Source organism: Calonectris borealis, chromosome 16 (assembly GCF_964195595.1).
Source record: "Calonectris borealis chromosome 16, bCalBor7.hap1.2, whole genome shotgun sequence".
In the NCBI taxonomy this organism is placed as follows: domain Eukaryota; kingdom Metazoa; phylum Chordata; class Aves; order Procellariiformes; family Procellariidae; genus Calonectris; species Calonectris borealis.
In genome coordinates this window covers 12,210,099-12,231,796 of record NC_134327.1, presented here as the reverse complement: position 1 = coordinate 12,231,796, position 21,698 = coordinate 12,210,099, and the positions used below count along the sequence as shown (strand labels likewise).

General features: G+C 44.9%; 1 protein-coding gene across 2 annotated transcripts in view; it reads left to right on the top strand.

Annotated features, from left to right (window-relative positions):
- Positions 1-21,698, top strand: part of MAD1L1 (mitotic arrest deficient 1 like 1) — a 379,609-nt gene that overhangs the window by 242,115 nt on the left and 115,796 nt on the right. For both annotated transcript variants that reach the window (XM_075165310.1, XM_075165311.1), the window contains one exon: positions 9,144-9,351. In XM_075165310.1, coding sequence (XP_075021411.1) covers positions 9,144-9,351 — 208 coding nt within the window. The remainder of the gene's footprint in view (positions 1-9,143; positions 9,352-21,698) is intronic.

The following is a 21,698-nucleotide window of genomic DNA, read 5'->3' as shown; positions in this document are numbered from 1 at the left end:
ATTTCTGTTAATACAGCTCCTGTTCCAAGGCTTTAAAGGCCCCTTGGTGTAGTCATCTTCTGTGACAGAGAGCGCCGGGGCTGGTCAGCGTGCTGTGCTTTGTGCACTGGGTACAGAGGGAATTCTTTGGGATGCAGTTTACTTTGGGTTTTACTCTAATCACTTTAACAAGCCTGAGCAAAGAAACAAAAATAACAAAACCAAGAAACAGAATTTCCATTAAAATGGCATTTCCTGAGGTAGGATTAAGCTTTCTGAGACTGCCTTGTACTAGGTGTAGAAATGCCTCCTATATCCTTTTGTAGGAGAGAGTTGAGTAACCAAAATGATTAAAAAAAAAAAAAAAGCTGTTAAAGTAAAAATAAATAAAGGTAGACCAGGAGAAGCTGCTCACCTCACCTGTATAGCCAGGCTGACTCTAGTTACTGCAACAAGAGCTATAGATGGGGACTTTGCATGCGCCTTTCAGGTGATAAATTCCAATTCTGCCTTCCCACTGTGTTTTTTTGTTCTCCATCTTTGAGTAAAATTTCCAAGGGGTATTGATGCAGGACTAACAGCAGACAATTCTTGATATAAATGCTGTACCATTAACTGTAAGCTGGAGATTAATACATTCAAAGATGACTTCTGATGATTTGTGACTTCTCTGCTTTCCTAATTCAGTAAAAGCAACAGGGTATTTATTAGCTGTGTGCAAAGCCCGTGTGCGTGTGTGGCTGTGTTTACTCACAAATACCACGTTTTCGGAAAAGCAAAACAGTAATTCCAGAAACTGAAGCCTTGGGAGAAGAGTGAATTTCCGTTGCAGCTTGAGCTGTGTAAAGGATCCGCGGTCAGGAGGAGGCACTGAATCCCAAGAATAAGCTTGCAGGTCCCCAAAAGCAGCGTCACCCTTCTAGCAGGGCAAGCGTCGGAAACTTGGATTTTGCAAGAATTCAGTAGCTGGAGCCTGACACAGCGAGAGACCGGCCAGAGGTCTTGGGTAACATTTTGTCACAAAAGGGGGACAGGAGACAGTCATGGGTGGGACAGAGTAAGCAGCAACCCATGGTAGATTTGGACACTGGGGTTTATTTTAGAACGAATAATATCAGACGTTTTACCCCACTTTGTTTTTTCACACAGTTGTTTGTTCACTCCCCACCTCGGTGCTGCCTTCTCTCGGGCTCGACATTCCTTCCCCGCAGGGAGATCGCTGCTGGTGCGGGATGGTTGGGCAGACTGTCTGCTCACAGTCACCAGTTACAGTCCTTACTGGCCAAGGTCCCCGGGCATCCCCTGGCCTTCATCCTTGTGCATCATTCTGATCTCCAGGATCTTCTCCACTTCCAGGATCTTTCCTGCAGACAGGATCGTCACCTTCTTCTTTCCAGACCCTCTTCTTTCCGAGACCACTTCTCTTTTTGGGAACCCTTCTTTTCAGCACCACCTTTCTTTCTGGAACCCCAAGGCACTGATTTTCCCCATCTAAATAGTCTAAATCATAGATCAGCTTCTGATCAGCCTCCTAAGCAGTAATCCTGTCTCATGCCTCTCTATCTTTGGAGGATTCAGGATGTGCCACTTTTGATTTAGTCCAGGTCTTACCAAAATTAACAACCAGGCTTTGCTTGCAGCAACCAAGTAGCAGGCTTTTGCTTGAGAGTTCAAAAGTTCAGTTTTGGACATTGACCACGTGCATATACCCAATCATCTGCCGTGTGTTAGTGTTCACAATTTAAGCTACTTTTGCCTACAAGAGGTAGCAAATGGAAGCCAGAGCATTCCCTGGCCAGTTGGATGCTTTTTAAACACTCCCCTTCCATCACCCCGCCAATTGATGCTTTATGTCTGTATTTAAGAAACTTTCCCATCTGTCTCCTACAGATAGACGCAGTCTTTATTTGGGTTGTTCTTCCAAGGTAACTATTGACACATTATTCCCTTAAAGCTGATACAATCTACTAAGCTCCTTAGATTGTTTCTATTTAAGTTCCCCGGTATTGAATAATGCATCCCAGTAAGGAAACCTTGGAGATTTTTCTCTTAAGAAGTCAGCATGGAAACAAATTCCTTAGCGAAGAAAGCAGCAGCGTGTATTGCTTGTATTTGGGTGGCGTTTACTGTGTGCGAGAGTCGCGCAAAGAAGAAATGGTCCTTTCCTTGAAGAGCTTCCAATCCTCAGCCTTTTCTCAGCAGGGGCAAGCACAATCTGTTGCATTGCAAGCGAGTAGCGATTAAACTCAGCTGTCCATATGCTCCGCCAGAATTTATTGTGCTGCTCAGAAATCACAATCTTTTAAGGTTGATAGACATCAAGACTATGAAAAAATAAGGCACTTAAGTGCGAGTCAGCCTCATCTAAGGATTTTTACTTCTTTGCTTTTAAATGCATTAAGCAGGAGGAGCCTATGAGGACGTGAAGTCAGTTGAAAATCCTTGGCAGTGCTTGCTGACATTGTATCCTGACAGTCATTGCCTCCTTGGGACATATGAACTTCTTTAATTTCATTAGTGATGTTAGATAAATGTATTCACAACAGTTGAGGCTATTCCCTTTGCTACCAGTTCTACCTTCTGATTAGAAATATCTGCAGTAGATGAATAGATCTTAAATGGAGTTGTTAAGCACCGGATATTTCATCAAATGTAAAGTAGTCCACATGGTTTTAAGTGCTTTATTCTTACCTGTGGGCCTGTGAAAGTGAGTCGAGTAGAGAGAAAAGCTTTTATAGCTCCTGGAAAAAGACATCCCTGAATTGGGACTGTGCAGTTTTCAAACAACCAGGAGGAGAGATGCCAGAATAAGTTCAGCCTTTTCAAGGTGCTGTCACTGGCAGCTTTCATTGTTCTTCTAAACAACTCCTCTTCTAAAGGAAAAGTTTCTGTTTTTCAGAGATTAAAGCAATCCTGTCTTCATTCATTGCTTCGTCACTTGACTGATTCTTCCCTAATGGGGAGATTACTTGGGAAGTTTTTGAGCTATAATTTCAACATGTAGACCAACATACTGACTGTTTGCCGATAATACAGTTTTAAAAAATGACACATAGCATCAGCACAATTACCTCCTCAGGGTGGTTTTTTCAAGCTGGGAGATGGAAGTGGGAAGGAAGGCAGCAGCATCTGACTTGAGCTTGTACCTCTGTTCTAGATGGCAAATTGGCCCTGTTGCAAATTCTCTTTTCCGTAGTCTTTTGTCAGAAAGTTTACTGATAGCCAAAGTCTTACTAAATAGTTCTGCCATGTCCCAGTGTGTGCTTAGAGCATATTGCATTAAGACAATATTTGTGTGTTGCATCTGCGGTGGCTGTCTCACATAATGACTGTGCAATTGGGACAGAAGTGGTGGGATGGTTCTTCTCAGTGGTTGATGAGAGAGTTTCCCTTGTGCATACCCTGAGGCATGTGTCTGGAAGGCTGAGGATAATGCATCAAAACAACATTATTTCACAAATCGTAGAACGTACTAACATGTGGAGTCAACAAATCATCTCTGTAAAATGTCCGGTGCCCTTCTGAGAGCACAAAAATGGTTTTGCTGCCTTGAGCACCAATCAGCTAGTTAGCATCTTACTTTCCAGGAATGAATAATTCACTGTACTGCTAAGTGTCAACCAGACTTGGTTGCAATCAATCAAGGTATTTATTGCTTCCTCCTAAATTGAAGTTCTGTGTACGTTTTTCTGACAAATCTGAATTACTGGCTCAATGTTATTCCTTGAAAGAAGAATCAATGAATGCCAGCAGTTCTCTCTAGTTCAAGCTGTTTACTCTTCAGCATCTCTACAATTTCCAAATTCTAAAGTATTGGGAAAAATAGGGGTAAAGAGAGGGTGCTGCTGAGAAGCCAGCAGTAACGTATCATCTTTGCTCTCTGAGACACTGGCCATGATGTGTTGATGAGCAGAACGATCTACCAAGTTACCTACTGAATGAACTGGGGACAGGGTGGCATTTTACTGTTCTTTCCAAGAAAGGGATCGTCCGTAGGTCATATATTGGTTGCATCCCCAAATGTCTTGTATTTCTATATAAAGGCACTGTGAGCTTAAGTGGATTTGGTCGATTCTCATGTTCAGGCCAGGTTTCCAAACCTGAAGCATACTTTTCATGCCTCTTGGAGAAACCAGGGATACATTACCGTTTGTTGCAAGATGCTTTTTAACTCAGTTAAGCAGTACCTCCTTGCCTGTGTTGGTTCAGCACAGAAGCAGCATCTGGAGCTGCTCCTGAGCAGTTGTTCCGGGAGTCCCAGCTCTCCTGTTCAAAGAGCGTGGCAGTCTCTTCTGTACCATGCCTTTCAAATGCCACTGTTTGGTCCTCCTCATCAGTGGCTCTAGTTTAGAAATTATCTTAAATGGGCAAATCTGGTTTAGGTCTTCTCTCCCAGTGCCTGAAACACCATTTTCCAGGCTTCTGTTGCAGAGCTGAAAGGACAAAATTCTTATTGGTAAGACTAATTTATTGGGGGGGTGGGGGGGAAGAGCAGTTGACAGAGAAAACCAGCAATTTGTATTTTCTAGAGCTAAAAGGATTCCAGAAGGAGGTTGTTGGCTTTTTCCAGTCCCTGGTTTCTTACCAGAATTAGGGTTTCATCTCCTTCAAATGCTAGTGAGATTTTAATGCTGTTTTGCTCTCTGCTATATTTAGCAGTTTCCAGCCATGACTCTTCCTAGAGCCAACCAAAGTTGCTCCCAACCTTCAGAAATTTGGAAAAACACTCTGAATGATTGAAGTTGTGATACACAACTGGTATTACATACATATGCATCTGATCCCTTTCCTCAGAAATTGGCTCTGGTCTGCACCGTTTCCATGGAAAGCTTCCTGTGTTTATTTGAAAATTCGTAGGATGTCAGTAAATTTCCTGGAGACTTAAGTAACGCTGTGCTTGGTGCAACTGTATGGTCCGGTGGTGAGGCGGGTCATCTCTGAAGACATGTTTTCTTTTCATTTCTGCCACGGTGCTGCTAAGGAGCCTTAAACTGGAGGCTGCATCTTTCCATACCTCTGCTCCCCTCACATACTGCATCTTCGGACTTCGTTTTCTGTTTTTTGGGCTTTAGGTGGTATTTTCTTGTGGGGTTTCATAGAATCATGGAGTAATTTGGGTTGGAAGGGACCTTTAAAGGTCATCTAGTCCAACCCCCCTGCCGTGGGCAGGGACATCTGCAACTAGACCAGGTTGCTCAGAGCCCCGTCCAACCTGACCTTGAATGTTTCCAGGGCTGGGGCATCTACCACCTCTCTGGGCAACCTGTGCCAGTGTTTCACCACCCTCTTTGTAAACAATTTCTTCCTTCTATCTAGTCTAAATCTCCCCTCTTTTAGTTTAAAACCACTCCCCCTTGTCCTGTCGCAACAGCCCCTGCTAAAAAGTTTGCTGCCATCTTTCTTACAAGCCCCCTTTAAGTACTGAAAGGCCGCAATAAGGTCTCCCCGAAGCCGCCTCTTCTCCAGGCTGAACAACCCCAACTCTCTCAACCTTTCCTCATAGGAGAGGTGTTCCACCCCCTGATCGTTTTTGTGGCCCTCCTCCTGTTTGTACAGGACCTAGCACACTGGGATCCCTGTCTCACTTGGTTTCTTTAGCCGTTACTATAATATAAACCAGCAACACTAATATTTTAGCTGTAGGGAGAAATGTGCTGTTTTGATGTGCGCTGTGTAGAATAAAGAGAAAGCTACTGCCCCTAGCCCAAAAATGTGAGTAGCATAGCAAATACGTTAGTGATCTCCCAGAAATGTTAAATGAGATGGGTTCTGCCACAGCCTTCGTATCACAGTGGGTTTTTAAGAGATTTGCCTGTCTCAGTGTGGATTCAGACTGACGTGCTCGGGTGCGCTGGTGAGCCCCAAAAATAAGGCTGAGTCCTAGTGCTGAGTTTTAGAGCGTGATTTTTCAAGGGGGCATGTTATAAAAGGAGAGGATAAATGGGCTGAAAGAGCTATAAGAGCCAAAGCACCGCAGCTCCATGGCAGGGCTTTATAGAAAGGCCAGAGAGATGTTTTAAAAGAGTAGATAACCTGCAAAATCAACAGACTAGCACAGCATGGGTTAAAGCGGTCCTGGCAGGGAGGCAGCAGCAGCCTCCAGGTTTGCATGGCTTTCCTCCACACTGAGATCCTTCTGCCGTCTCGTGCCTTTGCGTGAGCGTCTGCAGTGACGGTGCAGTATGAAAGCGCAGGCGATCTCTGCGCTGCGTGCTGGAGCCAGCGTGGTGGTGGCAGCCGGGGCGAGGAGGCGTGATCTCTGCCTGACCTTGGTGCTGCAGCTGGCGAGGGAGACAGGGCCAGAGCCGCCCTTCACGGCTTGTCAGAAATACCGCGGTACCGGGCTGCTCAGGGAGAAGCAGGCTCCGCAGCTCTGATTTTAAGAGCATCCTTTTGCCAGCCAGCGTAAACCCCATTGCAAACTTTGGGGTTGAATCGCTTCCCTTGAAAGGCAAACGCGAGAGTGAGGAGTGGCCTGACCTGTCTGGAAGAATCCTGAAATGCAAATAGCACAAGAAGTCAGATAGCTGGGTGCAGAAACAGGTTTGTAAACAGGTTTTGTTGCTGGGGAGAATATATCTAATAAGCTGGTGTTACAGCTGTCTTCATGCTCCCTCTGTTCAACATCTCCAAGGTGCTGTGTGTGGTCCCAGTCCTTCAGTTCTCTCCTAAATTTCTCTTGACCAAGGCAGTCAGTGGGATTGTTTCTTCTCTTGGTCCTAAATGGCCTGTCTGCCAGGTCCAGGCTGTTTGTCTCGACAAATGGGGTTATAAAGCCCCATTGCTGTGGGGCTGCAGGACGTGCTGCCCTCCCAGATGTTCCTGTAGGTCTCCTGAGCACCACGAGGCTTAGGCAGTATGAGAACATGCATCACCTGCCTGTTATGTGGCCAAAGGCTGGAAGACCACGTACTCTGACTTTGGGCAACACAACAGCTCGGAAGGGTGCCCAAGGTTTCTGTGCCTGAGTTTCTCCAGTTCTCTGGAGTGAGCTCCTTGGACCAGGGCAGCCCTTTGGGGGTTCCCGTGTCCTCCTGTGTTAGGGGGTTCCTCCCATCCCCTCTTGGCCTGGGACATACAGATACAGATATGATATGCCTTTGTTTTTAACTTGTACTTACCCTGTGAAATAGTGACCGTCTCTTCTACCCAGATGGACAGATGTGGTTAAACTGATTTCTCACGAGGAGCACCATATTGGTTTCTCGGAGTAGTCATGAGGAACAACCATACCCCCTTTTTTTTTCTGTGGGAAACATAGCAGTGAGAGCATCTGCTGGTTTCCAGGTACATTGATGCTTTCCATGCCAGTTGCACTCGAATTCAAGGTTTCCAGTTGTGCAGTTTTAAATTGTATTTTTGGTGGTAAATGCAAGAAGGCATTAACCTCATATTCACCAGCACATGGACCCCATGCTCTTGACCAAAAGCACTTTTGGACTTTGCATCTTCTCCCAGCTCTAAATTGCGCTTCCCCTTTGCCTGCATAACTGCCGGCGTCCTGCCAGCCTCAGCTTTGGCTGCTTCTCCTCCGCGGAGGGGCCCATCTGCCTGGCATGGCCCTGGGAGCCAGCTGGCAGCCTTGGGGCCCGCAGGGAGCCGGCAGCACCGCAGCCCCTGCGCATCGCTGGCTGCACCGCTGGACCCAGACCCCGACACTGCTCACGGGCACCTGCGTCTCTGCGGGTGAGCGCACCTCTTCCAGCTGCCTTGTGCCCAGCTAACGTCTAGAAAGTGAGGTTTTAAAGGAGAATTTCAGTATGGTTCCTGCAAGAGGGCACTGGAACAGCTGTGGGATGTAGCAAGCATGGCATGTGAACATAAGAAGTGCCCAGCTGGCCCTTACCCGTGGTCTGTCCAGCCCAGAAGAGCATCTCTGACCGCAGTGATGGGAGATGCTCTTTTGGGAGAGCCCACAAACTTGGCCACGCTCCCCAGCACTCTTCCAGCAGCCAGAGATGCTGGAGGATGCGCCCCTGCCCTCCCCTGTCAGGGTCCGGTTACGGAGCTGTTGTCCGTGAATTTGTCAAACCCATTTTTGAACCAGTGCTGCATCTGCTGCCGGGCTCTGGGGCGGCGAGTTTCGGCAGTTCACTCCCTGCTGTGGGCGGAGGTGCATTACAGTGGATGTGGATGTGGATGGAGTATTTTCAATAAAAGATGTTTGGGAATGGGATCTTCTGGAGTCTCTTACCAGCAGTGACCAGCAATTCAGGATGAAGTGGCTCAGTCTCTGCTCTGGTTTGCATGAAAAAAACCCACATAAAGTTGTAGCACGTCTTTAATGAAAATGAAATGATAAAATTGGGATAATACCTACCTCATGCTGCTCTTGAGGGTTAATTAATGTTTACAAAATCACTTTAGGTCCTCAGATTTAATTGAAGGAAAAATATTACCATATAAAATGCCTTTTTATGCAGGCGGTGCTATAGGGTTTCAGCTGGGCAGACTGCCGTGGAAACCAGCATTAGCACATGCTTTACTACTTTTATGGTCGTGAGGCTTCCTGTAGTTTATATGAAAATTGTCTCTCTGAAATCACAAATGTAACATCAGTGTTTTCCTCTCACTTTGAAAGAATATTAATTTGCTATCTTAGGACTTGACTGGCTATTTAAACTGCTATAAATACAACTCACTTCTGAGAAAAAAGTATAAAATGAAATATCTGTTCACTTGCTTGGGACAAGCTGATACAACTTGCTAATGACTCCACCATTGGAGTCATATGGACAGTGCTGACTTGTACGAGTAATAAATCAAGCTAATACTGGGTGTCCAGCTGTAGTTTAAGGGTGTACCTGTGTGTTCATTATAATCTCCTGCTATCAAGAGATTTAAAATACAGCTATAAAACTTCATTTCTGGAGTTAAATTTAACTGTGGAGGTGTCAGCCAGGGAGCAAGCTCTGTTGAGTGGGGGTTTTTTGTGGGATTTGTTGTTTGGGGTTTTTTTTCTTTTTTTGAAAGAGAGAGTAGCAAGAGAAGTAGAAGCAATACTGGCTTTGGCTGCCTTCAACTGTTGGAATAAAACATTATCACTGCATAAGTGTCCCTTTTCTGCTGGAACATTTTTTGTCTTCACACAGAGTGGTACAGGTTGGGTGGACTTGGAGGTTGGATCAGTTACTCAATCTGCTTCTGTTGTTTTTGCCACACAGGGTGACTACGACCCCAGCAGAACCAAAGTTCTTCATTTCAGCATGAACCCAGCGAGCTTGGCCAAGCAGCAGCGCAAGGAGGAGCAGCAGCAGCTCCAGGAGGAGTGTGAAAGGCTGAGGGAGCTGGTGAGGGTGCTCGAAGGAGGCGGCTCCATCCCTGGGAGTTTGGAAGGAGTTGGGAATTTTCAGTCACCACAAGAAATTGCAGGTAGGCTGCTGGCTTCTGGTCGTGAAGATGCACTTACTCATCCCCACTGCCAGAGGAACTGACTGCAGAAGCAGATGGAGACGTTGCAGACAGTGTGCTTGATGGAACGGTTATCAACCTGCTGGGTTGATGCAGGAGAGAGTGAATGTGTGGTGTCAATCCTGTGGCAGTTTGGTACAGAGGGTAGGTGGTAAGGATAAATAATAATAATCCATATCACTTGCTCATGATAAATGAAATACCAATACCTTCATAGGCTGGTGCTGCCGAAGGAGTAAGAGGAAATATTTCCTTCCTTTCAGGGCTGGTTTAGCCCTTGAGGTAGTACAGACAGCAGGAAATAACTTTCATAGCTGCAGGGAAGCAAGTGGTTGAAATCTTTTCAGACCTGGCTTAAAACAAATTAATATTGTTTATCAGTGTATGTGTGCCCCATTAATCACAGCTACATTCAATACTCCATGAAAATAGAGTACATCTTTCACCGAGCTAAATACATTTCACAGAATCTGTGGCTCTCCTCCAGTACAGTCTGTCTTCCCTTCACATACCTGAACGAGACTTTTTAGTACAGTAACCCCAAAGTCAACACCTCCAGACATGCTCTCAGACTCTGTAAATCAACGTGAGGATATCAATAGAACGTGACCCATCACCTACAACACTGCGAGGGGACCAGGCAGAGTCGAGTCATGCTGCAGAGCCCAAGAGATCTTACTGCTGTAACTCTCTCGCATGTACCTTGCCCTCAAAACATTTCTGTTAGAGAAGAGAAAAAATAAAAGAGAGCTGAAGGTCCGTGTGGAGCTAACCTCCCGTGTTCCAGCAGCACGTACGTGGTCAGTGTCCAGAGGTCAGGATCCGACCTCGGATGAGGCTAAGAGGGCAGAGCTTTCCCCTAAGGCCATGTGTGCCGGAGACTTGAGACCCACAAAATGGCAGAGCCCTGGTTTAAAGAAAATGCACAGAAGAAAATATCTTTCATATCTTTATGACACCAAAATTTTCTGAAAGTAGCTTGCTTGTTTTCCCATTGCTCAAACAATAGTACTTTATTACTGCTAAGAACGAGTTTGTTCTGGCATCTCGTAGTGGATTATGGTACTATATAGCCTTAAAAATATGACGGTGAGAAGTGTAGATGGGGTGGTTTAAAAAGTGAAGAGCTGACTGGATGTTAGAGGTACAATGACAGTTTGTCACTGTTGTTAGTGGATGCTCTAACAAATGCAGAAGCATTAAACACTTCCTGAACGTTTAAGGAAGGCTGCCTTTGCCCCTAGGAGCTTGCAGTCTAAGACCCCGGTGAGACTCAAGCAGTTCTTCGGGATAGTTCTTGCATTGCAATTTGAATTTGAAATGCACTGGTTTTTAAAATACAGCAGATGCTGCTGCCCGGTGCCCTTGTCTGTCGTTACGCCCCCGAGTAGCCCGGCACATCGAATGCTGCAGATCCACGCGGCCGACGGTGCCCCTCGAGCCCAGGGGGGAGGGTGCCTGTCAGGGCGGAGGGGATGCAGAGGTGAGGTCAACTCCATGTCTCTGCTGCTGATGGGGTAGCATCTCCAGTAATTAGACCGTTTCTTCTGGGGGAATGCATTTCTCACGTATGCCTCCTGTGATTTGTTATTCATAATTATTATTCTGCTGCCTTTCACGCGGTTGCTTTTAGCTGTTTGTGATGCGTTCTGTGCTGGGATGTTACCAGGTTTGTCTTTAGCTTATAAGGGATGCATTTTTAAAGCTGCTTTCTCTTCTGCCTTTGATTCCGACAGGAAAACAAACAGCTCACTGGTTTTCAGGGTGTTTCCAGCCTCTCATATATGTGATGCTTTTTTTTTCTTCTTGCCCCAGTCCCGTGCTACGTCATTCTGACTTCTGGTCACCAACTCAAATGGGTGAGAGCATCAGTTGCAGAGCCTAGCAGGGTGGGAAATGCTTCAGTGTCATTTATCACAGTCACAGGGTATCTGCATTCTCAGAGTGCCTGCAAGTGCATATGGAAGTGGTTAATGCAAACAAAACGGGAAAAAGAGCTGTAAGTGAAGAATGGAGGAGAGCTGTGGATGACTGTCTTTGAGACCAGGGCATGTGTTTAGTAAGCCAGGTTATATGGAAAGATCTTGGGTTTTTTCTTATATTTAATGTACTTGTCTGCATCACTATCATGCGTGAGGAATATTGCCATAATAGTCCTAACCCTTCCTTTCTGCTGCAAGAGCATTCAGCAACACGGTCTGATGATGAAGACTGTGTATGCTAGGATGTGCAAGAGATGCTGAGGATGTTATGGCACTGACTGCAAGGTTAGCAGGCGTATCTGAGCTGGCTTTCAATTAGCCAGGTGGATGCCAGATTTGGCCTTCTTGCTGGGGCAGGGCAGAGCTCCCGGTGGGTTAGGGGACGGCTCAAGCGCGCTGTGCAAGCTGCATCCGTTCTTGCATTGACTTTATCCTGCTTAGCTCACACAGCGTCTGCAGTGTGGATGCCACAGCTGTTCCAGGAGTGGTTTAACAACACGGATTCACGTGGCCAGAAAACTTACACTGTCTCCCTCTGGATAAGAAATGGAAGATCCAGCTTTTGCTGTTTTCTTAAGATCTCAACAGCTCTGCCCACAGGAACGGCTGTCATATGCCTTCCATTTTAGTATATTTTCAAGGTGTGAAATGGGGAGCATGTGGCAGAAACTCCCTCTGCTCTGTTTGTCACTGTGCAATTGGCTGCCTTGGGCAGGGAGGTTTGTTGTGCATAATAAGGGAGCGGGTTTCAGTGAGGTTTGTGGAATTGTTTCTGTACAAAAATAACAAGAATTAGAATTTTTCTTACACCCCTTTCTGTCAGCTGCAATACCCATATGTCTGTTTATCCATCTCACTCATATGACACGTGCAAGAGGCAAATTCAGCTCTCTGAGCTTTTGAGGTGGGAGGTCCCTCGTGTCAGAGTTGAACGGGATGAAGGGAGACCGAGGACAGAGTAGAAGTGTAGGTAAAAGCTGGGAAGACTACAAAGGTCATACCTAAGTTTGCATTTTGCCTTTTGACAGATAGGGATAAGTGTAAGATTTTATTGTCCCATTTTGCCGTATACCCTGAATGGCTTCTTGGCAGAGGTGAGGGATTTGGGTGGCCTCTAGCCAGTCAGGTTTGCTGTGTTCAGCAAGCTTGTGTGATCTGCAACAATTATGCTTAAGGTTCAAAGAATTATAATTATACCAAAAAAAGGCATTAAGGACAATGATGTTGATGGTTTTGATAATAATGTATTGGCCATTATTAAATTCGCTCATTGGACTGGAGTGCAGCACGTTTTTTCTGATCATGGTTCCGACTCCTGGATAGGTAATAAGGAAATTATTACTGTGGACATTAAAGCTCATTAAATGTGACTCTATTAAAAATCAAGGTTATGCTGGACTTTAAATCTCTTTGAGCATAACCGCTGGAGGCTGCAGCACAACCTGGCAACTTGCCACATAGTTCAGTGGTCCTTTCCTCTCCTTTACGCCGAATAGTCTCTACTAAAACGGGGACCAGGGCTATTGCAAAGGAGAGGTTTGAAGAATGGGAGCTATAGCAGCATGCCGTCCTTTTTGAAAGTATAAATTTGCACGCGGGGTTGTGCAGCATTAATGGGGCAGATCTGTGGCAGCCGCATTACGGGAATGGGCTGTAACTTTATGGGTGTTTTGTTTCTCTCCGGGTGGCTGCCCGGGTCTGGGTTGTGTAAGAGGAGAGTGCACCAAGGTCAGGCTGCCGCTGGGGAGAGGCTCGGAGTCCTCCTGTCTCTGGAACAGGGATGCAGATTGTAACAGCTTTAGAGAGGTGGCGCGGGGCATCACTGCCCAGACGTGGAATCTATTCCAGCTCTGCATTTCTCTTTCCCATACTCTTCGCACCTTCCCCCCACACACACTTCTTTGTATTTCAGGCTGCATCTTCTGCTTTTTTTCTTCCAGCTCCATAGCTTTTCCTGTTTTTTTCCTGTTTCTCTCCAGGCCATTTCTGTTTAGATCTTCCTTTTTTGTTTTGTCTGGTCCTGATGGACCTCTGGCGCTGCTAGAGATGGGGTTTGGTCTTAGTTGCAAGCAAATAGGTAGGTGGCAGCTAATGGGGAGCTGACAGAAGTAATGACTTGTGTATTGTAGCAAAGCTTAGGTAGAAATGAGAATGCTTCAGGTGCTGATTATTTCCATTTGTGTTCTTATCTTAAAAGTGATACGTTTGAAGGTAGGAATGGGATGACCCGTGGAAGCTGGGTCCTGACTAAAGAATGTAGTAATGCGAATTTTCCGTGAGCTCTCGTGATTTATTGCTATCCTGTAGGTACAGTGGAGCGTTCCCTTCTTTCATGCAGCCTATCCCTGTGAGAAAGAGGAAAAGTGCTTTTAATATTCTTTCTGTTGAGAGACAGGCTGGCACCCCTACCAGGAAAGAGGATGGGGAAATCAACTCTGTTTTCAACCATCTGTGGAGAATTTTGGAATTGAACTGTTTTCCTGAATATAATCCCACCAAAAAGGAAAGGTACTCATCCATCTCAATGATTTCAATGTCCTTTTTCTCTTGTTAGGGAAAAGTAGGAAAAGGGGGTCCTTGATGAAGGACTGGGGAATCTCACTCTAAGGCAGGTGTTTGACCCTAAAAAAGATGCATCTGGTGTTCAGCAGAGGCTGTCTCCAGCATCACTGCCATGTCAGGGCCGTCTAAAAATGTAATTAATTGGAATTAAATTGGGTAATGAATTAATATTAAAATAACCTAATCTTGTTGAAGTGACAAGGCAGAGATGGTAAAATATGTCACTGTCCCAGCATGCTTGTGCTTCTGATGAATGTGTTTCTGAGTACAGAAGGTGACAAAAAAGGAGCAGATGGAATTTAAAAGTTGCCATTCTCCATCCACAGTTGGCTGAGCTGTTGGTGCTTGGAAGCCTTGGTGCTTCCTACCATCTGTGTATAGGAAATCCAAACATGATGAGGGCTGCACCTGCAAATGAAACCTGAGTCCACCTGATGAAGGATTTTTCTGTGACCTTAGTTGTTGGTGGGTGTGCATGTGCTAGCGCAGCATCCATACCTCACCTTGTGCTGATGGCTCCCGGCATCTCGCTGGTCAGACATGGTTGGACCAGGTGGGTGCATAGGGGGCAGCTCTTCTTTGGTCACATAATGCCTCTTCCTAAAGCAGAGGATTCGATGGTCTTAAAGGTCTTTTCCAGCCGAAATGATTCAATGATTCTAAGGATTCATTAGGTGACACGTCTCTCGATGGTGTTTAACATGCCAATTCCCCTTCAATTTGTACTGAAGGAATTGCCTTTCTAAAGTGAGGGTCCAGGGCATTTGCTGTCTTCAAATGTTAAGGGACTTTTGGTAAGAGCAGGATGTTAGCCTTTGCCTGCCTGTATTTCAGTGAAAGTAATTGCTTTCTGCATATTCCAATTTCTTCTGAAGTTTTTAAAGAGCTTGTCTTTGCCTCTGGTGTTTTGCTGTGCGCTGATGAAGTTCTGTCCTCTTTCGCTCCAGAGGTGGCCACACGTTCTTGATGAGAGAAGAAATCATCCCCTATTGCTACCTGCATCAGAAATGTTGCATAGCTTTAACGTGCAAAACACAAATGATATGGAAAGTGGCACACAGGGTGAGCGTTATTAGCAGCCGTCCTTGGGAGCTGCTGTGCCTGCCCCGCTCAGAGCCGTCCTGCCTTCCCGTGCTGACTCTGCGGCTGAAGAGCAGTGCCTCCTTGGGGCAATCCCCTCTCCTCTCCGCTAGTTACTATCATTATTGGTTTTGTGGTGCTAGTTTCTCTACTGCAAGACATTTAGACCAGTCTGGGACCTGATTAGCATATTAAGACTGGGAATAAGCTGGTAGTTTAAAGAGAGCTTACTTTGATTTCCTTCCTTATCATCCATATCCCTTTGTCCCAGCCCAGCACTATAGGTAACAAGGTGGGGCTGCTAAATATACCTGTTTTCCTAAAAGACTATAGCCAGGTTGGGACCTCCTGTACTTCAGTATTGACAGTGTTACAGGAGTTGGTGGGCAGGGTCCATAAAACCCTTTTACATTACAATGATGTCAATAGATTTGGGCAGGCTAGCCACAAGGGGAAAATACCTTGAAGCTTTTGTGTGTCCTGATTCAGCAACAGTGTGGCCTTTGATGGTAAATGCTCTGCACTACTGAAGTCAGCACAGGTGCCTATAAAGAACCAGGTTTCCTGGCTTGAGTGAAAATACAGTACCTCAAGAGAGCTGAAAGAAATGCTCCCAGGTTAAAAAAAAGTTGCTTTTATCATATATAGCATTTGTCATCCAGATAGATTCCCAAGGTTTTTTGGAGATAGCACAGATATGAAGTCATGCAGCACTGAATATATTGAAAACAGTGTGCCCTGCCTGTGGCAGCAAGCCATGAGTCTGTTAAACAACCAGAGAGACTTGCCCCCGAGCACGACTTAATCTGTGTGCTGCGAACGGCCGGGATGCGAGCAGGCAGACAGGGGTTGCTGACCGAACAAACCCCCGAGGATGCTGGAGCCTGCAGCTTCTTGTGAATCTGTGATGGGAGGTGCCAGTGAGACACTGCTGGGACTTTCAGACTCCGTCTGCCGTCCAGGGAGCCAGAGGTTTGTAATAAATCCTGTAACGTAGTTCTGTTGTAGCTACTGAATGTGTAAAACTTGGTGTCAGTCAAAGGTTACTACCCAAACTGTACTTAGCCTTCACAAAGAGGAAAAGAGCTGCAGGTTTTCTTCCTGGCCCCTCTTTTCCACCCAATTCATGTGTAGAGTTCCTGGAGGCCTCAGTCTTTCTGCTTTTGTAAGAGGCAGCCTATGAACCTGCATAACACCTCCATATAGCTCCAGTGATTCCTACAAGGGCTTTGTTGGCTTTTTTTTTTAAAGCATCTCCTACCTTCTTGCTAGGCACTGTGTAGAAGTTGATTACAAAATATTTCGTAGAAGCAGAAGCCTTGCTCCAGAGAAAATAAAGCCACTTTACCAAGACAGAAATAGTAAATAAGTTGGGAGGGAGAAGGAAATGGAAAAGAAAATAAAAAAGTATATGTGATGAGGGGGACCAAATTTAAACACTGAACTATGGGAATATCTACAGTGGTTTCTGTAGCAAAATGAGGAGGGAGACTTCCAAGGGAAGGATCTCTGGGCTTAGAGATCCTGCCTTGAATCTGGGTTTAATGGAAATAAGTAGCACTGCAAGAAAATACTGCTGGGGAGAAGGTTGTTTGTTTCCTTGGCAGATGCGTTTTCCTTATTCAGTACTGATGCAGTAAAGTCGTGGTGTTACATCTGAGAAGGAAGAGGTCACCTTTGCTGAGGTAGGTCAGAGGGAGCTAATGTCTAGGTGGCCAGGTTAGACTTAGCTTCTGGGACCAGAGAAGTCAAGAGAAAATATGTGGAGAAACCTGGGCTGGTAGGGACTATTCTGTCTTCTCCTGGCTTACTCTATATGTGGCGTTAGAGGAGAATCATTGATAGAAACAGTATTTTTAAGCCTGCTGACTTGGGTTTCTAGTTGTCAGTCCATCAGTAGCTGAGTGAACATTAAATGACCGTGAGGATGAACTGTTCTCTCTACCAGGCACATCCCTCTGAGTTCCCAGAAGTAGCTGTGCTCCTCCATCTATAATCAGGGGCAGTTCAGAGCTTTTGCAAGGAGAGAAGTCAATGGGTAGTGGAAGGACCTGAAACCTTGCTCCTCCCGTGTTTTAACCCCTTCCCACCTGCCAAATCCCTATAAAACACCGTCAAATTTGTGCTGTACGCCAACTGCCACATGGCAGATAGCACCCTTTGTGGCCATAGTTGTTCTACATCCCTCTGGTTCTTCACTATCCCTCTGTGCTGGTGGTTTCTTTATCAACCGGAGACAAGCCAACAGGCTGTTGAGCTTTATGGGTCTTGGTAAACTTTGGCAGTTGTGTTTTCCTGCTTGGGTATTTGAGTCAAGCTCTCGTTGTTTGTTTGTTGTCTTCTTGGTGGCTATGTAGCAGTCAGGATGCTCTTGCTAGATCTCTCCACTCCAGCGTTTCTCCTGAAGGGGAGGAAATGCAGTATTATCTGCAGCTGACCTTCGGATCCTGCGGTGGTGTGATGTGAGCTGCCTCTTACAGCACTTTGCATCACAGAGCAGCTTTTGATTAGGACCGATGTGCCATAAGGCCCCTGGATGTACGTAATTGAAAATGCTCTTTCATTCATCAGCAGGATTGAGAAGAAAGGCTCGTGCTGATGTCTCAAATTCAGGCTGACATGATTTCCCTGACATTAGAAAAAACAGCGTGCCAGCATGGCAGAACTCGCCAGCAGGAGAGAGCCTCAGATCTCTGCTCTGCATCTTGTCAATGTGTTGTTTCTCCTGGAAACTAAAGTTTGATGCCTTTGTGAACAGTAAAGAGCAGTGGAAATCTAGTAGAGGAGCTTAGCAGTGGATATCAAGGTTACCGGGAACGTCTTGAAAAGCCTTGTGCTGGCAAGGTGAATGTCCCCTTGTTTGGGGATGTTTATTAGATTCAGGAAAGACGATAGGAATGGGAAAATACTGAACTTATTTACACTTTCCCTCTCAATACTATCCAAGATGGCAGTATTCTTGTTATGGCAGGTTCATAACGGGAAAAAAAATTACTGCATTTGCTGGTTTTCTCTGGGGTCCTCATTTCAATTTCCACGTAAGTATACGTGGCCGGGAGCTGAAATCTGACTGTCTTCACAGAATAAATAGGGACTCCTTAACACTGTATCCCAAATGAGGTGGAGTGAATGTGTAGAGACTGAGAAATAAAGTAAGCCTACTTATTCCACATTTTAAAGGGGAAATGTGCAACTAAAATTCAGAAGCCGAGGGATAACTTTTTGCACGGACTGTTTTTCTGATTTACCTACCTGTCTTTCTGTGGGAAGCTGTTTTTCCTGGGAAATACAGTTTTCCAGTTGTGTTCCCAGTTTTGCTTTTCACTTGCTCTGATTATTTAGGGGCTGTAAATGAAGTAAAATAAGGCTGTTTCAATATTCAAGAGCAGCGGCTGTATTTAAGAAGTTTATATTCGATGAGTAAGTTGATGACATTGCATTATGTGAATTTGATGTGCAAACTTGTCACTAAAGTGTAAACATAGTGACAGCAGGACCAGCAATTCCCAGCCTAATCAAGTAAGCCGAGTAACACATTCTTTGAGCTATAGAGTAATAGAGTCTGATTTACATATTAAAATGAGAGAAGCTACACAGATCCAACAATTAAGTTGATATTTTAATTGCATAAAAGTCAGGAGATTCAAAGTTATGTTTCCTGCATCAGTTCATTTGTCATCCACCTGTATTTGTAGTATTTTCAATTACTTTATTTGGTATGAAACTAAAGTGGATTAAAATACATGAAATGTTAGCCATGGAAGAAAGGAGAGCTTTGGATTTGCTGGGTTAGAAAGCAGACTAAGAGAATTGAGAATTTCTTGGTCTGTTAAAAATATTACAAACAACTTCCAGGTAATTTCTTCCTTAATATTCTAGTAGACGTGTTGCGGAGGAGGGAGAGGGAGATATATTCAAATGCGATGGAAAAAATTCCCATTGATGTCAATAGACCTTGAATTATATCCTTAACTTCTTGTTTTCTTTTTAAGGAGTAAGCTTTATTTAATTGCAAATTCACACAAATGCACTAGTACCACTAAGAATTACATCAATATATGGATTCTGTCCTTGGTGTTTATGCTGGTTTCACAGTACTGATCTTGCATTCAGATAAGCATGCACATATACAGCTACCCTTATCTCCCCATGCTGATGTTCTGATATATGAATGCTTGTTCCCTGCGCTCACAAAAAGCTATTCAGATGCCAAGTCTGACAATTTTTTTATAATCCTTCTTTGAATTAGACTACAAAAAGAATGTGTTTGAAAAGGTTAACTAATGGATACACTTTTCTTCCTGATGAGGAAAAGAAAAATGGTGAAGTGCTGAAAAATGGTCAAGCAGAGTTTTGATCAGGCTTTTCTAATCAAATATATTCTAGGCAGTGAGCAAGTAGGAGAAATGTTAATCCATAGTGGATTTATTTGGAATGGAGAACATTTATTTGGAAAGCAATCAGCGTATAAAAGCAGACACTTGTAATTACTTTGCCATCTTAATCATGGCACTGACATCAGTACCATGATGTGATAATGTTGTGATAGCCTTTTGAATGCGGTGCTGACATAAGAATGTCAATGGGAAGGGAGAGAAGCCTCTCTTAGTATCTTCACACCTATCGACCTGGTTTGCTAATGTCCAGGTATTCTGGGCAGCTTGTCCGTTGGTTACTAATCACAAGATATCAAAGGTAACAAAAAGGTGTAGGACCCTCTCAGCCCGTTTGGAAAAAAGCCAGCACCTTGCAATCCCCTTGGGAATTCGCCAGTGAACAGTACAGCGGCCGGAGCGCTGCTGTGGTGAGCTCCCGGCACGGCACAGGTCAGTAAGTAGACGGCAGCGTTCTGCATGGTGCTGGCTTTGGTGCGGTCATCTCACACTTCTGGTGTGATTTTGTGCCAAAGAGAAGGCATGGTGTTAAATCATAGCAACTCTTAAAACTCAGGGGAAAGCCATGCCTGTCGAGCAGGGATTTCTGAGCATCTGGGAGCAATCCATTATTTACACTAAACTAAAGGTACCTGATGTGGTTTATGTGGCCACAGCAGCTGATGCAGTCTTCACTCGCTATTTCAGTGTTTCTGCGTTTTCTCCATTTCAGTGCCAGGTTATCTGGCACCGTCTCCAGATAGAGAGCAGTAAGTCAATCCAGCCTCCATTAGGCAACAGCATATTCGTTCTTATATACAACCAGCTCTAGCCTGATGGATGAAAATCAGACAGATGAAAAGCTGGTTGAAATCAGATTCACGAATTGCCTTTTCACTCTCTGACTGTCTAAGTGCGTTTCTGTCTGTATTGAACAGAGGAGTCTTGATGCATTCTGTTGGAGTACTGTAGCATGGTGGGTTATTGGCTAGGTATGCAACTTTGTAAAGTTACCTTCTGCGATGATCAGATACCATCATAGGTGTGCAGCAGAAGTATTTAAGTTAAGTAGATCAGAGACTTCTGTAAGGAAGGGCCAGAAGCAGTGGCAGCATCCACCTTCGCTAGAGATTGTGGATGTGTCATCAAAAATCTCGCTGCTAGTGGCATCAAAGGCGATGCGCAGATCTGAAAGATTCAGCCAAGGTTTTCTGAATAGACTGATAATGACGACGGCGTGTGATTCCCCTTTTAGACTGCCATATTGCGATGACTTCCCTGAAATGAGGCAGAATTTAGGCAAGGGGAAGTTTCCATCTTGTTTTACAAAAGTGGTAAAAATAAATCTGAAGTTAGAACTGGTGATGTTAGATCTGCGTAACAGACGTGGGCTAAAGGCGATTTCATCAGCAGCCACCATTTGAAGTGACTCCTGGTCAGGTTGTTTCCATGATAATGTCCCTTCCTCGGTACGTGGGCAGTGTGCTGATGCGTTTGCAGGCTCCCCGCAGAATGTATTTGGACTCCCATGGTGCCGCACGGAGTAGTGGAAATTGGTCTTCGCTTCCATTTCAAAGTACTTCTTTCTGCTATAGGATCCTTCACGTTTTACAACCTGAAAAACCCACAGAAAGAGGAGGGGAGTATTACCCTGTGCTTGTATTCTGGAGTTCCTAGGAAGTTTTTGGTGAAATGAAAAATTTTCAGCAGAATGTTCCCATGTATGCAAAGCCTTCCTCTGCAAGGTGATGTCCTAAGCCAAATGGAGAGGATGCTTGCAGCACTTGGGAACAGATTTAAAGCTAATGGCATCTTAGTTACGCCTCAGCTAGCTCCGAGTCCTAGGCTGCTAACCCCAATGGTTAGAAATAAATAAGGATAAAAATTAGAGCTACGCATATCCCACTTATTGCAGCATGTTGAACACTGCTGTTCTCCTCTGTCAAAGGTGGAGTGAGCCACGCTGTTCCATAAAACCAGGGCAAATGAGCAATTAGCAAGAGGTACAGAAATAGTGTTTAGGAAGGTATAAAGTTGCTCTGAGAGCTATAAAATGTCTCTCCTGCTTTTGCTCATCGTTTAGAGTGGGAATGTTTGACACTTAACAAAAGCTGACTAATTCTTTGTTGTTTCCCTTTAATGATCAGAATTCAGGGGAGGGCTAGCTGTGGCAGGTGGGAGAAAGCGTTGCCGTGAGAGTGAAGCGCTTTTTAATTAGAAAGTCCCTTGGATGATTTACTTTCTAGTGATTTGAGTGCTGGTCGGTTTGAACGTGTCAGCAATACTGACCGGCACGATGCAGTCTTGACAG